Below are 19,357 nucleotides of genomic sequence, written 5' to 3'. Positions count from 1 at the left end.
AGAGATACCGTGACTTGATCCTGTGACCCGTTGTTGTGCCAATCATCCACCGCCATCACCTCATGTTTCAGCATGATAATGCACAGCCCCATGTCGCAAGGATCTGTACACAATTCCTGGAAGATGAAAATGTCCCAGTTCTTCCATGACCTACATACTCGCCAGACATGTCACCCATTGAGCATGTTTGGGATGCTCTGGATCGACGTGTACAACAGCTTGTTCCAGTTCCCATCAATATCCAGCAACTTCACACAGCCATTGAAGAGGAGTGGGATAACATTCCACAGGCCACAATCAACAGCCCGATCAACTCTATGTGAAGGAGATGTGTTGGGCTGCATGAGGCAAATGGTGGTCACACCAGATACTGACTGGTTTTCTGATCCACGCCCCTACCTTTTTTAAAGGTATATTTGACCAACAGATGCTTATCTGTATTCCCAGTCATGTGAAAACCATAAATTAGGGCATAAAGAATGTATTTAAAATGACTGATTTCCTTGAACTGTAACTCAGTAAAATCTTTGAAATTGTTGAATGTTGCGTTTATACTTTTGTTGTTGCTCTTTTACCTAATAGGGCTAATAATGGGGCTATCTTCTGTATACCACCCCTACCTTGTCACAACACAACTGATTGGCTCAAATGCATTAAGAAGGAAAGAAATTCCACAAATGAACTTTTAAGAAGGCACACCTGTTAATTGAAATGCAATTCCAGGTTACTACCTCATGAAGCAGGTTGAGAGAATGCCAAGAGTGTGCAAAGCTGTCATCAAGGCAAAGGTTGGCTACTTTGAAGAATCTGAAATATAAAATATATTTTGATTTGTTTAACACTTTTTTGGTTACTACATGATTCCATGTGTTATTTCATAGTTTTGATGTCTTCACTATTATTCTACAATGTAGAAAATAGTAAAAAAAAAAATAAGAAAAACCCTTGAATGAGTAGATGTGTCCAAACCTTTGACTGGTAGTGTATTTATTTTTTATTAGTCATTCATACATTATGGAGCTGAACCAGTTTCTACGTGACCTGTCATTATGGTCACCAGAGAAAGAGTAAAGAGGCCAGAGGGCCAAGAGGCCAGAGGGCCTAAGTCATTTTAGACTACAGTAATGTACAGTAATGTAGTGCTAATCAAGGGTTATGGAAGGGTTATGGGTTGGAAGGGTTATCAAGGGTTATGCATCTCTGCACTTCTCTCCTCACCTCTCATTTTCTCTTATGTTGTTTGGTCTTGTCTTCTCCAGCCTTTTGCCCCTCTATCGCCATCCTCTCTGTGTGTCATACTGTATCTGGATGGGAGTTGTTAAAGGTCCAATATAGCCAGGTTTTTTTTCTTCTAATTTCTGGGTAACAATTAAGTACCTTAATGTGATTGTTTTAAATTAAAATGGTCAGAAAGAAACAAAAATAGCTTCTTAAGCAAAGAGCAAATTTGTCAAGCAAGGATTTTGCTAGGACTGTCTGGGAGTGGTCTGAGTGGGGAGGGGTCAACTGACAACTAGCTGTTATTGGATGATAGATTTGGAACTCTCGTTTTTAGTGATGTCACCAGACAGGCCAAAACTCCATCCTATAAAAACAGGTTACATTTTCAGGCGTTCTTTTCAAACAGCTCTTACCCTAAAAGGTCATTATCATAATTTTCACAATTTCACCGTATTATTCAAACTTCATATTGTGGAAATATACAGTATATAAAATACAGGAAATCATGTTTTTGACTGCACTGGGCTTTTAAGACTAGAATAACTTACATTATATGGTGTGCCTGGTGAATCCAGACTTACTCATGAATAGTTATTCTTCCTGGCACAGAACCTTCAGTTCTTGGTCTCCAACTCTGTCTTTGACTCATTCAAAGGCAGGTTCATCTGTTATGAGTACTGAGATAGATGTGCTTTAACACCCAGCCTTCCGCTAAAGTAAAGCCCCAACCTAAACCCTCTCTGCTGCAGACCTCTGGTTTTAGGTCCTGCTGAAATCTAGCCGAGGGCTCTAGGCTGGAGATGGAATGTACAGTACGTATGGGCGGTATGGTTAGGATTGGGGAGAGGACATCTGTTTTGCATGTGTTAGAGACACAGCCAGAGACATGAGTCAAGACAGGATACACATGATCACATGATCAGGGGAGAGAAGGCTTTGATCAGAGGCAGAGCAGCCCTCCCCCCATTACCTCCTCACGCCTTCTCCCCTCCTCATCCTTCCCTTACCTTCTCTCATCCTTCTACCTTCCTCATCCTCCCCTTACCTTCTCTCACCTTTCTCCCCTCCTCATCCTCCCCTTACCTTGTCTCATCTTTCTCCCCTCCTCATCCTCCCCTTACCTTCTCTCACCTTTCTCCAATCTCCCCTCCTCCTCCTCCTCTCCCTTTACCCCCTGTCCCCCTCTCCAACTCTACCATCTTCTTTCTCCAATAACTCTTAACCTCCACTCACCTTACCCCCCCCCCCCCCCTCCCTGTATACAGAACCTCTCAACTCTTGCCCCACCTGGCCCTACCTGTCTCCCTGTATTTCTCTCACTGCAAACCCAGCAGCATTGACTCCAATGTAATATATATCCATTGGAACAGTACAATGTGATGTCTCATACAGACAGACAGACAGACAGACAGACAGACAGACAGACAGACAGACAGACAGACAGACAGACAGACAGACAGACAGACAGACAGCACAGTCATTGTCAAGTGACTCAGCTGGATTTGATGTTATTGATGTGGTCTCTCTCTCTCTCTCGCTCTCGCTCTCGCTCTCGCTCTCGCTCTCGCTCTCGCTCTCGCTCTCGCTGTCTCTGTCTCTGTCTCTGTCTCTCTCGCTCTCTCTCTTGGCCCAGACTCACGGACCACATACTAAAGTGAACCAGATGATGGAGATCCATGTGTGTGTGTGTGTGTGTGTATGTGTGTGTGTCTGTTTGATACTCTACCTGCTTGTACCACCCGAGCTTCCCTCCAGGTCTAAACAGACCTTCTCCATCCCTACAGATGGTATTACTGCTAACGCCAACCAGATGTGATGTAGACTGACGGACTGACTGACTAACGGACTGACTGACTGACTGACGGACGGACTAACGGACTGACTGACAGAATGATAGATGGACTAACTGACTGACTGACTGAATCGCTGACTGACTGACTGAATGACTGACTGAAGGATTGGCTGACTGACTGAATGACTGAATGACTGACTGACTGACTGATGGAGAGACGGACTGATTGACTGACTGACAGAAGGATAGACGGACTGACTGACTGAATGAATGACTGAATGACTGACTGACAGAAGGATAGACGGACTGCCTGACTGACTGACTGAATGACAGAAGGATAGACGGACTGACTGACTGACTGATGGAGAGACGGACTGATTGACTGACTGACAGAAGGATAGACGGACTGACGGACTGACTGACTGACTAATGGACTGACTGACTGATGGAGAGACTGACTGACTCTTCTCTGTAAAGAGGAAACCTAGACATGTGTTGTATGTATTTCATCCTGTTAAGGGTTTTGTTTTGCTTCATTGTCCTCATTTGTCTCAGATCAGAGAGAGAGAGAAGGGGCAGAGAGAGAGGGCGGGAGAGAGAGAGAGAGAGAAGGGGCAGAGAGAGAGAGCAGAAGGGAGGGAGAGAGAGAGAGAGGAGGGGCAGAGAGAGAGAGCGGGAGGGAGGGAGAGAGAGAGAGAAGGGGGAGAGAGAGAGCGGAAGGGAGGGAGGGAGAGAGAGAGAGAGTGAGAGCGGAAGGGAGGGGGAGAGAGAGAGAGAAGGGGCAGAGAGAGAGGGCGGGAGAGAGAGAGGAGTGGCAGAGAGAGAGAGCGGGAGGGAGGGAGAGAGAGAGAAGGGGGAGAGAGAGAGCGGAAGGGAGGGAGGGAGAGAGAGAGAGAGTGAGAGCGGAAGGGAGGGGGAGAGAGAGAGAGAAGGGGCAGAGAGAGAGGGCGGGAGAGAGAGAGAGAGAAGGGGCAGAGAGAGAGAGAGAAGCGGCAGAGAGAGAGAGAGCGGAAGGGAGGGGGAGAGAGAGAGAGAAGGGGCAGAGAGAGAGGGCGGGACGGAGGGAGAGAGAGAGAGGGCGGGCGGGAGAGAGAGAGAGAGAGAGAGAGAGAGAGAGAGAGAAGGGGCAGAGAGAGAGAGAGGGCGGGCGAGAGAGAGAGAAGGGGCAGAGAGGGCGGGAGGGAGAGACAGAGGGGGGGTTGTTCAGACTGTTTTAACACTTGCTTTGACCTCCAGATGACCGATAGAGAAAGAAAACAGTTATGAGCTGAACAGTCAGTGGAAGAGAGGACAGTAACAGGAGACACTATGAGCTGAACATAACAGTCAGTGGAAGAGAGGACAGTAACAGGAGACACTATGAGCTGAACATAACAGTCAGTGGAAGAGAGGACAGTAACAGGAGACACTATGAGCTGAACATAACAGTCAGTGGAAGAGAGGACAGTAACAGGAGACACTATGAGCTGAACATAACAGTCAGTGGAAGAGAGGACAGTAACAGGAGACACTATGAGCTGAACATAACAGTCAGTGGAAGGGAGGACAGTAACAGGAGACACTATGAGCTGAACATAACAGTATGTCAGTGGAAGAGAGGACAGTAACAGGAGACACTATGAGCTGAACATAACAGTCAGTGGAAGAGAGGACAGTAACAGGAGACACTATGAGCTGAACATAACAGTCAGTGGAAGAGAGGACAGTAACAGGAGACACTATGAGCTGAACATAACAGTATGTCAGTGGAAGAGAGGACAGTAACAGGAGACACTATGAGCTGAACATAACAGTCAGTAGAAGAGAGGACAGTAACAGGAGACACTATGAGCTGAACATAACAGTCAGTGGAAGGGAGGACAGTAACAGGAGACACTATGAGCTGAACATAACAGTATGTCAGTGGAAGAGAGGACAGTAACAGGAGACATTATGAGCTGAACATAACAGTCAGTGGAAGAGAGGACAGTAACAGGAGACACTATGAGCTGAACATAACAGTCAGTGGAAGAGAGGACAGTAACAGGAGACACTATGAGCTGAACATAACAGTCAGTGGAAGAGAGGACAGTAACAGGAGACACTATGAGCTGAACATAACAGTATGTCAGTGGAAGAGAGGACAGTAACAGGAGACACTATGAGCTGAACATAACAGTCAGTGGAAGAGAGGACAGTAACAGGAGACACTATGAGCTGAACATAACAGTATGTCAGTGGAAGAGAGGACAGTAACAGGAGACACTATGAGCTGAACATAACAGTCAGTGGAAGAGAGGACAGTAACAGGAGACATTATGAGCTGAACATAACAGTCAGTGGAAGAGAGGACAGTAACAGGAGACACTATGAGCTGAACATAACAGTCAGTGGAAGAGAGGACAGTAACAGGAGACACTATAAGCTGAACATAACAGTCAGTGGAAGAGAGGACAGTAACAGGAGACACTATGAGCTGAACATAACAGTCAGTGGAAGAGAGGACAGTAACAGGAGACACTATGAGCTGAACATAACAGTCAGTGGAAGGGAGGACAGTAACAGGAGACACTATGAGCTGAACATAACAGTCAGTGGAAGAGAGGACAGTAACAGGAGACACTATGAGCTGAACATAACAGTCAGTGGAAGAGAGGACAGTAACAGGAGACACTATGAGCTGAACATAACAGTCAGTGGAAGAAAGGACAGTAACAGATGACCCAGCGGTGGTTTGTGACTACTATGATTTTCCATTACAGCCAATTTAATTGCAGTAATTCCGTTTTCTTATTTTTCTGAAATTCTTTTACCAATCTGTTACCAATGAAACCTTTAATTATTCATGAACCAAATAGATTTCAGTATAAACACTATAACTCATTAGTAGGTTTATCTTTACTTGTTACTTCTGTGAACTTTCATTATCCTCCCTCATCACGAGGGAGAGAAATTAGAAAAATATCTTTACATTTTAAATATCTTTAAAATATGTGGGTTTTTGGTAACGTACAGGGCAATGTTTCTTCAATCATATCAAATTATTTATTCTAAACTAAATATACGTTTTGATATTACCTGGCAGGGATCATTACTTCAACATTGTGTTTTTATGTATTTCTGATACCTTTTAAGACTTTTTCTGAGAGAGGTTTTATAAAAGACCAAATTTTTCCATCTGTTTGACCCAGAAATCAATGCCTTTACTTATTCCTAATATTTAGGATAGAAAAATGTATATATGCCTTGATTTATCAAACATATGGACTCTTGGCTTTCATTCAACACCAGATTTGACATTCCCTCTATAACCTTCACATGTTGGTGCTCATGGGGCTTTTACACAGAAATGACCTTATCTGACTATGTGTGAAATGTTCTGTAATGTCACAGGAATGTTCTTCCCTCAACATTTACAAGATTATTGTCAGCAAGACAATTGGACGTTGTTATTCTCTCGGGAACATTTCACAACATTTTGAAAACATTCCGACCCCAAAAAAAATTGTGCCCAATTATTAGAATTTTATTATTTGTATTGCTTTTTTTTCCGTTGATGTGGGTTTCAGCCAGGTACAATATTTTAATTGATATAATTTCATATTCTATATATTTTCAATTCATTATTTCTACATTGTCCCTGTGGGCTGCCACTCAAAGAAGAAAAAAAGAAGAGATAGTAAAATAAAACAGCACAAAAGGTAAATAACTACAAAGTATTGATCATTTCGATCATATTTTTTAAGGTTTAAGTAATAATAAATTCAGTATAAACAGGAAAAAGAAGTGGGCCTCTACATCCAACCTCCCATCCCAGTCCTCCAGCCCCACCCAGCCAACAAAAGAGATACCTACTCTCAATGGATCTAGTCAATATATCAATGTGAATGATGTCAGAGATCACGTCAATGGATCAAAGTTCTCGATTCTAGTGTCAACCTGTATAAGGTCTCTCTCTTTTTTTTTCCCGACAGGCAATATCTCAGACCAGCCCGGGTGGCGATGTGGATGAGACTCTGGAGGACCTCCAGCAGCAGAACCAGCTGCAAAACCTGGCGTCCTCCACCCAGCCCTCCCAGAGACCCCGACGCCGGAACCACGGGGTTCTGCCCAAACCAGAACCAGAGGAGGAACCAGAACCCTTCATCCTGGACCTCAGGAACTTCCCTGAGCTGGCCAACGCAGACCTGGGATCTCACAACCCTAATATACAGGTAGAACCCTAACCCGCACACCCTAAGATAACAACCACAACATACTGTACAGGTGGGAATCTATAGTACCGTTTCATTCTGGCAGAAAGGGAAGGATGTCTGAAAGCTTAGAGGTTTCACATCAAAGATCTCAGGGTGTTTTTAATGGCAGCTCCCAGAGGAATGATATTCAACACAGCATTACCGTAACACACACACACACACACACACACACACACACACACACACACACACACACACACACACACACACACACACACACACACACACACACACACACACACACACACACACACACACCTGCATTAAAACTAAGGGTGCCAGGTAGCCTAGCGGTTGGGAGCGTTGGGCCAATAACTGAAAGGTCACTGGTTTGAATCCCTGAGCCAAAAAAAACAACAAATCTAAGGGGTGAAAGGTCAGCCTATTAACGTGCTCTCCAAGAGCAGCAGCTCTCAATTATCTACCAGGACGTTATTTTATACAGAGGTTTTATTTTATATTTTGGGTTATTACAGAGATAGTTTATATGTGCAAGTGGATTTGAAAATAAATGAAGTTTAACTTTGGGGTAAAACCGACACGAGAGAAGTCCAGGTATCCAGAAATTGAGAGCGCCTCGTTTTTTTTTTAGTAACAAGGAACATGTGTCCTTCCTCCAAGTGGGATTGGGCCATCCTCTTCTAGTTTATAGGAACCAGACAGAGATATTTGGTTTTATCATTCTTTCTTTGGGAACCAGCGGCTAATAGCCTCGTCTGCTTTAATGGGCTTTTCACCTTGTTATCACGTCGGCTGGAATTCATTGGTTTTGACTGTAGAGGGTCATAGCTTGACGAGCTGAGTGAACCATACCAGACTGTACTGGTGCCCTATGGGGAATAGAATACAACAGTAGAGTAGAATAGAACGCAGTAGATCCATAATATAAATGAGGGTGTTCAAATATCTCTGTCTTGCACACAAACACTGGCCTGGTCTCTTCACCGTTAATAAATGACTAACATTCTGTACATTACAATCTCCTGATTGACAATATCCAGTAAATATTTGACTGGAGTGACTTCATTTATGGTTTGTCTGGGGCATTATGGGTGGAAGTGGCTATCCTTCAGATCCACAGCTACAGTGGGACAAAAAAGTATTTAGTCAGCCACCAATTGTGCAAGTTCTCCCACTTAAAAAGATGAGAGAGGCCTGTAATTTTCATCATAGGTACACTTCAACTATGACAGACAAAATGAGGAAAAAAAATCCAGAAAATCACATTGTAGGATTTTTAATGAATTTATTTGCAAATTATGGTGGAAAATAAGTATTTGGTCAATAACAAAAGTTTATCTCAATACTTTGTTATATACCCTTTGTTGGCAATGACAGAGGTCAAACGTTTTCTGTAAGTCTTCACAAGGTTTTCACACACTGTTGCTGGTATTTTGGCCCATTCCTCCATGCAGATCTCCTATAGAGCAGTGATGTTTTGGGGCTGTTGCTGGGCAACACAGACTTTCAACTCCCTCCAAAGATTTTCTATGGGGTTGAGATCTGGAGACTGGCTAGGCCACTCCAGGACCTTGAAATGCTTCTTACGAAGCCACTCCTTCGTTGCCCGGGCGGTGTGTTTGGGATCATTGTCATGCTGAAAGACCCAGCCACGTTTCATCTTCAATGCCCTTGCTGATGGAAGGAGGTTTTCACTCAAAATCTCACGATACATGGCCCCATTCATTATTTCCTTTACACGGATCAGTCGTCCTGGTCCCTTTGCAGAAAAACAGCCCCAAAGCATGATGTTTCCACCCCCATGCTTCACAGTAGGTATGGTGTTCTTTGGATGCAACTCAGCATTCTTTGTCCTCCAAACACGACGAGTTGAGTTTTTACCAAAAAGTTCTATTTTGGTTTCATCTGACCATATGACATTCTCCCAATCTTCTTCTGGATCATCCAAATGCTCTCTAGCAAACTTCAGACGGGCCTGGACATGTACTGGCTTAAGCAGGGGGACACGTCTCGCACTGCAGGATTTGAGTCCCTGGCGGCGTAGTGTGTTACTGATGGTAGGCTTTGTTACTTTGGTCCCAGCTCTCTGCAGGTCATTCACTAGGTCCCCCCGTGTGGTTCTGGGATTTTTGCTCACCGTTCTTGTGATCATTTTGACCCCACGGGGTGAGATCTTGCGTGGAGCCCCAGATCGAGGGAGATTATCAGTGGTCTTGTATGTCTTCCATTTCCTAATAATTGCTCCCACAGTTGATTTCTTCAAACCAAGCTGCTTACCTATTGCAGATTCAGTCTTCCCAGCCTGGTGCAGGTCTACAATTTTGTTTCTGGTGTCCTTTGACAGCTCTTTGGTCTTGGCCATAGTGGAGTTTGGAGTGTGACTGTTTGAGGTTGTGGACAGGTGTCTTTTATACTGATAACAAGTTCAAACAGGTGCCATTAATACAGGTAACGAGTGGAGGACAGAGGAGCCTCTTAAAGAAGAAGTTACAGGTCTGTGAGAGCCAGAAATCTTGCTTGTTTGTAGGTGACCAAATACTTATTTTCCACCATAATTTGCAAATAAATTCATTAAAAATCCTACAATGTGATTTTCTGGGGGAAAAAATCTCATTTTGTCTGTCATAGTTGAAGTGTACCTATGATGAAAATTACAGGACTCTCTCATCTTTTTAAGTGGGAGAACTTGCACAATTGGTGGCTGACTAAATACTTTTTTGCCCCACTGTATGTACGAGTCACAGCCTCTAATGGGTCGTAGTGGGGCCTAATACACTCTTAGAATTACCGCTCAGACAGGAGGGAGAAAACAGAGCTTCAATATACAGAGGTCCTATACAGTACAGTCCAGCTCCAATATACAGAGGTCCTATACAGTACAGTACAGTACAGCTTCAATATACAGAGGTCTTATACAGTACAGTACAGCTTCAATATACAGAGGTCCTATACAGTACAGTACAGCTTCAATATACAGAGGTCCTATACAGTACAGTACAGTACAGTACAGCTTCAATATGCAGAGGTCCTATACAGTACAGTACAGTCCAGCTTCAATATACAGAGGTCCTATACAGTACAGTACAGTACAGCTTCAATATACAGAGGTCCTATACAGTACAGTACAGCTTCAATATACAGAGGTCCTATACAGTACAGTACAGTACAGCTTCAATATACATAAGTCCTATACAGTACAGTACAGATTCAATAAACAGAGGTCCTATACAGTACAGTACAGATTCAATATACAGAGGTCCTATACAGTACAGTACAGTACAGTACAGCTTCAATATACAGAGGTCCTATACAGTACAGTACAGTACAGTACAGATTCAATATACAGAGGTCCTATACAGTACAGTACAGTACAGTACAGATTCAATATACAGAGGTCCTATACAGTACAGTACAGTACAGCTTCAATATACAGAGGTCCTATACAGTACAGTACAGCTTCAATATACAGAGGTCCTATACAGTACAGTACAGCTTCAATATACAGAGTTCCTATACAGTACAGTACAGCTTCAATATACAGAGGTCCTATACAGTACAGTACAGTACAGATTCAATATACAGAGGTCCTATACAGTACAGTACAGTACAGTACAGTACAGTACAGTACAGATTCAATATACAGAGGTCCTATACAGTACAGTACAGTACAGTACAGATTCAATATACAGAGGTCCTATACAGTACAGTACAGTACAGCTTCAATATACAGAGGTCCTATAAAGTACAGTACAGTACAGTACAGCTTCAATATGCAGAAAAGGCACTAAAGTAAAACTGCAAAAAATTGGGCCAAAAAATTTACTTTATGTCCTGAATACAAAGAGTTATGTTTGTGGGCAAATCCAACACATCACTGAGTACCACTCTTCATATAACCACCAGCATGGTGGTTGCTGCATCAGGTTATGGGTATGCTTGTCATCGGCAAGGACTGTGGAATGTTTTTAGGACTAAAATACATGGAATAGAGCTAAGCACAAAATCTTTGAAAAGAACCTGTTTCAGTCTGCTTTCCACCAGACACTGGGAGACAAATTCACCGTTCAACAGGACAATAACCTAAAACACATGGCCAAATATACACTGGAGTTGCTTACCAATACAACATTGAATGATCCTGAGTGGCCTAGTTACGGTTCGGATTTAATCAGCTTGAAAATCTATGGCAAGCCATGAAATTGGCTGTCTAGCAATGATCAACAAACATCTTGACAGAGCTTGAAGAATCATCTGCAAGTATTGCACAATTCAAGTGTGCATAGCTCTTAGAGACTTACAGTGTCACGACTTCCGCCAAAGTCGGTCCCTCTCCTTGTTCGGGCGGTGTTCGACGTCACCGGCCTTCTAGCCATCACTGATCCATTTTTCATTTTCCATTGGTTTTGTCTTGTCTTCCTTCACACCTGGTTCCAATCCCATCAATTACATGTTGTGTATTTAACCCTCTGTTTCCCCTCATGTCCTTGTCGGAGATTGTTTGTTTGTATGTGATGTGTATGTATGTATTGTGTTGGTGTGCGACGGGTTTTGTACCCACTTTTGTTATTTTGTACATTTTGGTTTTTGGAGTTTTATCAGCAGTTATTATAAACAACTCAGTTTTTACCAAGTTCGTTCTCGTGCGCCTGACTTCCCTGCCACCAACACGCACCCCTTACACACCGCTGTAATCGCTGCTAAAGGTGATTCTAACATGTATTGACTCAGGGGGTTGAATACTAATGTAATGAAGATATATTAGTGTTTAATTTGTCATCTTTATATTTTTTTTTCTGCCTCTTTGACATTACAGAGTATTCTGTGTAGATGGCTAACAGAACATGACAATTAAGTCCATTTTAATCTTTATAACACAACAAAATGTGGAAAAAAGTCAAAGGGGTGTGAATACTTAGTGAAGGCGCTGTGTGTGTGATCAGCGTTGCTTTACAGTCATCTGGGACTGTGTGTTCAGTAAATGCTGGCCATCAACTGCATCAGAGTCTGGGACTCCATCTCTGCATCCCAAATGACCCCCTTTACCAATATATACCCCCCCCCCTCAATTTCTCTCTCTCTCTCCTCCCCTTCCCCCCAGGTGACCATTGAGGTGGTTGAGGACCCCCAGACGGAAACAGAGATGGAGATGGACCTGGCCAAGGAGGGGGGTGATGGGGGCCGCAACGACTGGTCCCTGTCCTCAAAGGAATGGCTCGGCCACAAGAAGCTGTTCTTGGCTCTGTTCTGGGAGTACCCGGACCAAGCTGAGACTGAGAGTGGGCTAGGCGGCAGGGCCAGCCTGGAGGAACAGGAACAGGAGCCGCCCACAGAGGACTACAACTATGACGCTGAGGAACAGGAACCTGAGCTTAGTGGGACCAGAGGGACTGGGGTGGAGACTGGGAGGACTGGGTTGGAGACCGGGGTGACTGGGACTGGGGTGGAGACCGGGGGGACTGGGTTGGAGACCGGGGGGACTGGGACTGGGGTGAAGACTGGGGTGGAGACCGGGGGGACTGGGGCTGGGACAGGGGCGGTGACCGGGGGGACTGGGACTGGGGCTTGGGTGGAAACTGGGGGGACTGCAACAGGGACAGGGGCGGTGACCGGGGTGACCGAGACTGGGACAGGGGCTGGGGTGAAGACCAGGGGTACTGAGACTGGGATAAGGGTTGGGGTGGAGACTGGGGAGACTAGGACAGGGGCTGGGTTGAAGACAGGGGGGACTGGGACAGGGGCTGGGTTGAAGACTGGGGGGACTGGGACAGGGGCTGGGGTGAAGACCGGGGGGGCTGGGGTGAAGACCGGGGGGACTGGGACTGGGACAGGGGCTGGGGTGAAGACCGGGGGGACTGGGACTGGGACAGGGGCTGGGGTGAAGACCGGGGGGACTGGGACTGGGACAGGGGCTGGGGTGAAGACCGGGGGGACTGGGACTGGGACAGGGGCTGGGGTGAAGACCGGGGGGGCTGGGACCGAGGTGGGGGTGAAGACCGGGGGGGCTGGGTTCGAGGTGGGGGTGAAGACCGGGGGGGCTGGGACCGGGGTGGGGGGAAACTGGGGGAGCCACTGGAGAAACAACAAGGGATGGGACTCCAAGGAGAACTACGGTAAGGTTTTTTATGTTTAAATGTTTTTGTTGTAATTATCTTGAAATGACGCATTAAGAAGGAACAATTCAACAGTATCAAGTTACAATGCGTACCAATGTGATGTGTAGCACAAGCACCTACCTGGAAGATGCCCTGCAAATAACATCCTCTTAAAGGGACACTGCACTACCAGATTTAGCCTCGTTTTTCATCAATGCTCATTAAGAAATACTAGCGGTCATGACTGACGGCAAACAAGAGTTAATATAATAGTGACATGTAGCTAGCTAGCTAACCTAGCTAGCCTAGCTAACCTAATTAACCTAGCTAGCTAGCTATAAACAAAACATATCTACTTACCAACAACACACCAGTCTCAGGTTTGACAGTTGACAGTAGAATCTAGTTGGATGGAATATTTATCCTGGCCATCTGCCCAAGATTGTTGAACAACTTTATGGAAGCCGCGTTTTCACTAAAGTAGCTATTTTCCCGAGCAAAACCACATGAAAAAATACTATGGTATAAATCATATATGGTCACTGTAGTGTTTTTGCAGACTTTACTGTAATATTCACTGTAGTGTTTACAGTTAACTACAGTATAAAAACTGTAGTAATAGAAAAATGCTATATACAGTATTATATAGCAGTTAATGTAGTGTTTTTGCAGATTGTAGTATACTGTAGTATTTGCTATAGTGTTTTGCAGACTGTAGTATACTGTAGTATTTGCTATAGTGTTTTGCAGATTGTAGTATACTGTAGTATTTGCTATAGTGTTTTGCAGACTGTAGTATACTGTAGTATTTGCTATAGTGTTTTGCAGACTGTAGTATACTGTAGTATTTGCTATAGTGTTTTGCAGACTGTAGTATACTGTAGTATTTGCTATAGTGTTTTGCAGATTGTAGTATACTGTAGTATTTGCTATAGTGTTTTGCAGACTGTAGTTTACTGTAGTATTTGCTATAGTGTTTTGCAGATTGTAGTATACTGTAGTATTTGCTATAGTGTTTTGCAGACTGTAGTATACTGTAGTATTTGCTATAGTGTTTTGCAGACTGTAGTATACTGTAGTATTTGCTATAGTGTTTTGCAGATTGTAGTATACTGTAGTATTTGCTATAGTGTTTTGCAGACTGTAGTATACTGTAGTATTTGCTATAGTGTTTTGCAGACTGTAGTATACTGTAGTATTTGCTATAGTATTTTGCAGACTGTAGTATACTGTAGTATTTGCTATAGTGTTTTGCAGACTGTAGTATACTGTAGTATTTGCTATAGTGTTTTGCAGACTGTAGTATACTGTAGTATTTGCTATAGTGTTTTGCAGACTGTAGTATACTGTAGTATTTGCTATAGTGTTTTGCAGACTGTAGTATACTGTAGTATTTGCTATAGTGTTTTGCAGACTGTAGTATACTGTAGTATTTGCTATAGTGTTTTGCAGATTGTAGTATACTGTAGTATTTGCTATAGTGTTTTGCAGACTGTAGTTTACTGTAGTATTTGCTATAGTGTTTTGCAGATTGTAGTATACTGTAGTATTTGCTATAGTGTTTTGCAGACTGTAGTATACTGTAGTATTTGCTATAGTGTCTTGCAGACTGTAGTATACTGTAGTATTTGCTATAGTGTTTTGCAGATTGTAGTATACTGTAGTATTTGCTATAGTGTTTTGCAGACTGTAGTTTACTGTAGTATTTGCTATAGTGTTTTGCAGATTGTAGTATACTGTAGTATTTGCTATAGTGTTTTGCAGACTGTAGTATACTGTAGTATTTGCTATAGTGTTTTGCAGACTGTAGTATACTGTAGTATTTGCTATAGTGTTTTGCAGATTGTAGTATACTGTAGTATTTGCTATAGTGTTTTGCAGACTGTAGTATACTGTAGTATTTGCTATAGTGTTTTGCAGACTGTAGTATACTGTAGTATTTGCTATAGTATTTTGCAGACTGTAGTATACTGTAGTATTTGCTATAGTGTTTTGCAGACTGTAGTATACTGTAGTATTTGCTATAGTGTTTTGCAGACTGTAGTATACTGTAGTATTTGCTATAGTGTTTTGCAGACTGTAGTATACTGTAGTATTTGCTATAGTGTTTTGCAGACTGTAGTATACTGTAGTATTTGCTACAGTGTTTTGCAGACTGTAGTATACTGTAGTATTTGCTATAGTGTTTTGCAGACTGTAGCATACTGTAGTATTTGCTATAGTGTTTTGCAGACTGTAGTATACTGTAGTATTTGCTATAGTGTTTTGCAGACTGTAGTATACTGTAGTATTTGCTATAGTGTTTTGCAGACTGTAGTATACTGTAGTATTTGCTATAGTGTTTTGCAGACTGTAGTATACTGTAGTATTTGCTATAGTGTTTTGCAGACTGTAGTATACTGTAGTATTTGCTATAGTGTTTTGCAGACTGTAGTATACTGTAGTATTTGCTATAGTGTTTTGCAGATTGTAGTATACTGTAGTATTTGCTATAGTGTTTTGCAGATTGTAGTATACTGTAGTATTTGCTATAGTGTTTTGCAGACTGTAGTATACTGTAGTATTTGCTATAGTGTTTTGCAGACTGTAGTTTACTGTAGTATTTGCTATAGTGTTTTGCAGATTGTAGTATACTGTAGTATTTGCTATAGTGTTTTGCAGACTGTAGTATACTGTAGTATTTGCTATAGTGTTTTGCAGACTGTAGTATACTGTAGTATTTGCTATAGTGTTTTGCAGATTGTAGTATACTGTAGTATTTGCTATAGTGTTTTGCAGACTGTAGTATACTGTAGTATTTGCTATAGTGTTTTGCAGACTGTAGTATACTGTAGTATTTGCTATAGTATTTTGCAGACTGTAGTATACTGTAGTATTTGCTATAGTGTTTTGCAGACTGTAGTATACTGTAGTATTTGCTATAGTGTTTTGCAGACTGTAGTATACTGTAGTATTTGCTATAGTGTTTTGCAGACTGTAGTATACTGTAGTATTTGCTATAGTATTTTGCAGACTGTAGTATACTGTAGTATTTGCTATAGTGTTTTGCAGACTGTAGTATACTGTAGTATTTGCTATAGTGTTTTGCAGACTGTAGTATACTGTAGTATTTGCTATAGTGTTTTGCAGACTGTAGTATACTGTAGTATTTGCTATAGTGTTTTGCAGACTGTAGTATTTGCTATAGTGTTTTGCAGATTGTAGTATACTGTAGTATTTGCTATAGTGTTTTGCAGATTGTAGTATACTGTAGTATTTGCTATAGTGTTTTGCAGACTGTAGTATACTGTAGTATTTGCTATAGTGTTTTGCAGATTGTAGTATACTGTAGTATTTGCTATAGTGTTTTGCAGACTGTAGTATACTGTTATTCTACTGTAGTATTTGCTATAGTGTTTTGCAGACTGTAGTATACTGTCATATCTACTGTAGTATTTTTGTTTTAATCCCTTTGACACGGAAGTGTAAGCTTTTTTCTTCAGGAAACCTACTGTAGAAATACTAAAAGTGCACATTTTCTATAACGTGAAGGTAGATTAGGGCTGGGGTCTGAACATCAACAACACAGATATGGTCTATAGGTCATTATCATTAAAACGTCACATTAACGTGCAGAGTGTTCGAGTTGCCATCTGGGGGGCAAGGAGACACCCCCTCCCCCCTTGTGCTTCTAGTTCCCGACGTGCAGTAATATCTAACAAGTAATCTAACAATTTCACAACAACTACCTTATACACACACAAGTGTAAAGGGATGAATAAGAATATGTGCATATATCTCTAACCATTGGTTTTACCGGAGCTGGGGATCTCCTTGCCCCTTCCAGCATCCAAATCGAATGCTCAACACGTATACTATAGTATTCTACAGTATACTACAACGTTCTATAGTAAGTACTACACATGATCCAGTGATAGTACAGTGTGTAGTATAGTATTCTACAGTATACTACAACGTTCTATAGTAAGTACTACACATGATCCAGTGATACTACAGTGTATAGTATTCTACAGTATACTACAACGTTCTATAGTAAGTACTACACATGATCCAGAGATACTACAGTGTGTAGTATAGTATTCTACAGTATACTACAACGTTCTATAGTAAGTACTACACATGATCCAGTGATACTACAGTGTGTAGTATTCTACAGTATACTACAACGTTCTATAGTAAGTACCACACATGATCCAGTGTGTAGTATAGTGTGTAGTATAGTATTCTACAGTATACTACAACGTTATATAGTAAGTACTACACATGATCCAGCGATACTACAGTGTACAGTATAGTATCCTACAGTATACTACATTTTACTATAGAATTCCATAGTAAGTGCTGTAATATTCTACAGAAAACAGTAGTATTTCTTTCATGTGGGAAGGGCAAGTACCAACCACATGTTGTCTGGGGAAGGCTTTTCAGTGGGCGATTTCATGTTGAGTGTCCCGGGTGGGCCGGGTTTGCTCATTTTCGACCATTCCATTGGTCATCCCAGGGAGAGGTCTCCGACCGGCCGTGGTCACCAGGCCGTGGAAAGCGAACTCGCCAAGTCTTTATCCCAGAAAACAAGGTGCCACCACGTGTTAATAGGATTAAAGAGCCATTGACTGTTGATATAATTGTAATCCAAAACCCAACCATTGTGATGCACTCAGGTTCCAAACTCAGTTTTGTACGAGTCTGACTTTATGACCCAAATTATTCTATTTACACTTTGTAGTCAATTTTGACACTCGTGTTTTTGACTAATAGCTATAACACATAGTTTTCAAAAGGAAAACCTTAAAAAAAATATTTAAAAAAATTCAGAAAGCAGAAGTTGTCTCTTTAGTTTCTTCGATAATGGCTAGATGAGGTTTCTAAGAGCATGTATTGGCTTGTGTATTGTTACTGTATCTCTATTGTAGAAGCGGGTTACTCCTGTTTGTTTGGTGTCCCTTATCACAGGCCTGAGAGAGGGCTGGTGTTTGTGTATGATTCTGGGTCAGGGGTCAGGGGCCAGGGCATGCATGCAGCGAGCTGTCGGAGATGTTTTCGTTCTGACAGTTTCCTCCGTGGGGCTCAGAGACAGTGATACCGGCCTCCCCCTCTCTCTCTGTCCCTCTGTTCCTCTGACATGATTTATGATTCCAGGCTGTTCTTTCAAGGTCGGCTACATAAACATGCCAACTCCCTCCCTCCCTCATCCTCCCTCCCTAGTCCTCCCTCATCCTCCCTCCCTCCCTCCCTCCCTCATTCTCCCTCCCTCAATCATCCTTCCTCCCACCCTCATCCTCCCTCCCTCCCTCATTCCTCCCTCATCCTCCCACCCTCCCTCATCCTCCTTCCCTCCCTCATCCTCCCTCCCTCATCCTCCCTCCCTCATCCTCCCTCACTCCCACCCTCATCCCTCCCTCATCCTCCCTCCCTCACCCTCCCTCCATGCTCCCTGCCTCATCCTCCCTCCCTCCCTCCCTCCCTCATCCATCCATCCATCCTTCCCCCCTCCCTCCCTCATCCATCCTCCCTCCCTCCCTCCTTCGGGCTCTCTCCCAAACTTTCCCTCCCTCAGCTCTCTGATGCCTATTTTAAAACAGCCAGGGAGAGGGACGAACAGGCTGGACTTGGCCTGTAAGGTATACTGTGTTCACCCTGCCTAGGTAAGGAAGGGGCTTTCTGTCTTCTGGGGACACATTTAGAGGTGTTTGTTGACATCCTAGAGTTTCGGATATACGATCTTTAAACTTGCTATGGTATATTGTAGGCCTGTAGGTTGATTTCTTTAGAAATACTTGTATCTCTCTCTCTCTCTTTCTCGCTTTCTATCTTTCTCTCTATTTTTCTCTCTCACTCTGTCTCTCTCTCTCAGTTCAATTCAATTAAAAGGGCTTTAATGGCATGGAAAACATATGTTTACATTGCCAAAGGAAGTGAAATAGACAAGAAACAAAAGGGAAATAAACAATCAAAATATCAGTAAACATTACACACACAATAGTTTTAAAATAATAGAGACACTTTAGATGTTATATTATTGGCAATGTTTTGAAAGTATAGTATGAAAGTGAAAA

The 19,357-nt window shown here is 42.7% G+C and overlaps 1 protein-coding gene across 1 annotated transcript in view; it reads left to right on the top strand.

The window, feature by feature from the left end:
- The window catches only part of LOC139563670 (isthmin-2-like), a 49,121-nt gene that overhangs the window by 3,521 nt on the left and 26,243 nt on the right, over positions 1 to 19,357 (top strand). The window contains exons 2-4 of the mRNA XM_071382523.1: positions 6,967 to 7,206; positions 12,308 to 12,601; positions 13,223 to 13,319. Of these exons, the coding sequence (XP_071238624.1) occupies positions 6,967 to 7,206; positions 12,308 to 12,601; positions 13,223 to 13,319 (631 nt within the window). The remainder of the gene's footprint in view (positions 1 to 6,966; positions 7,207 to 12,307; positions 12,602 to 13,222; positions 13,320 to 19,357) is intronic.

This window comes from Salvelinus alpinus, chromosome 34 (assembly GCF_045679555.1).
Source record: "Salvelinus alpinus chromosome 34, SLU_Salpinus.1, whole genome shotgun sequence".
NCBI classification, from domain to species: Eukaryota; Metazoa; Chordata; class Actinopteri; order Salmoniformes; family Salmonidae; genus Salvelinus; species Salvelinus alpinus.
The sequence above is the reverse complement of the archived record's forward strand: the minus strand, read 5'-3'. Positions and strand labels throughout refer to the sequence as shown.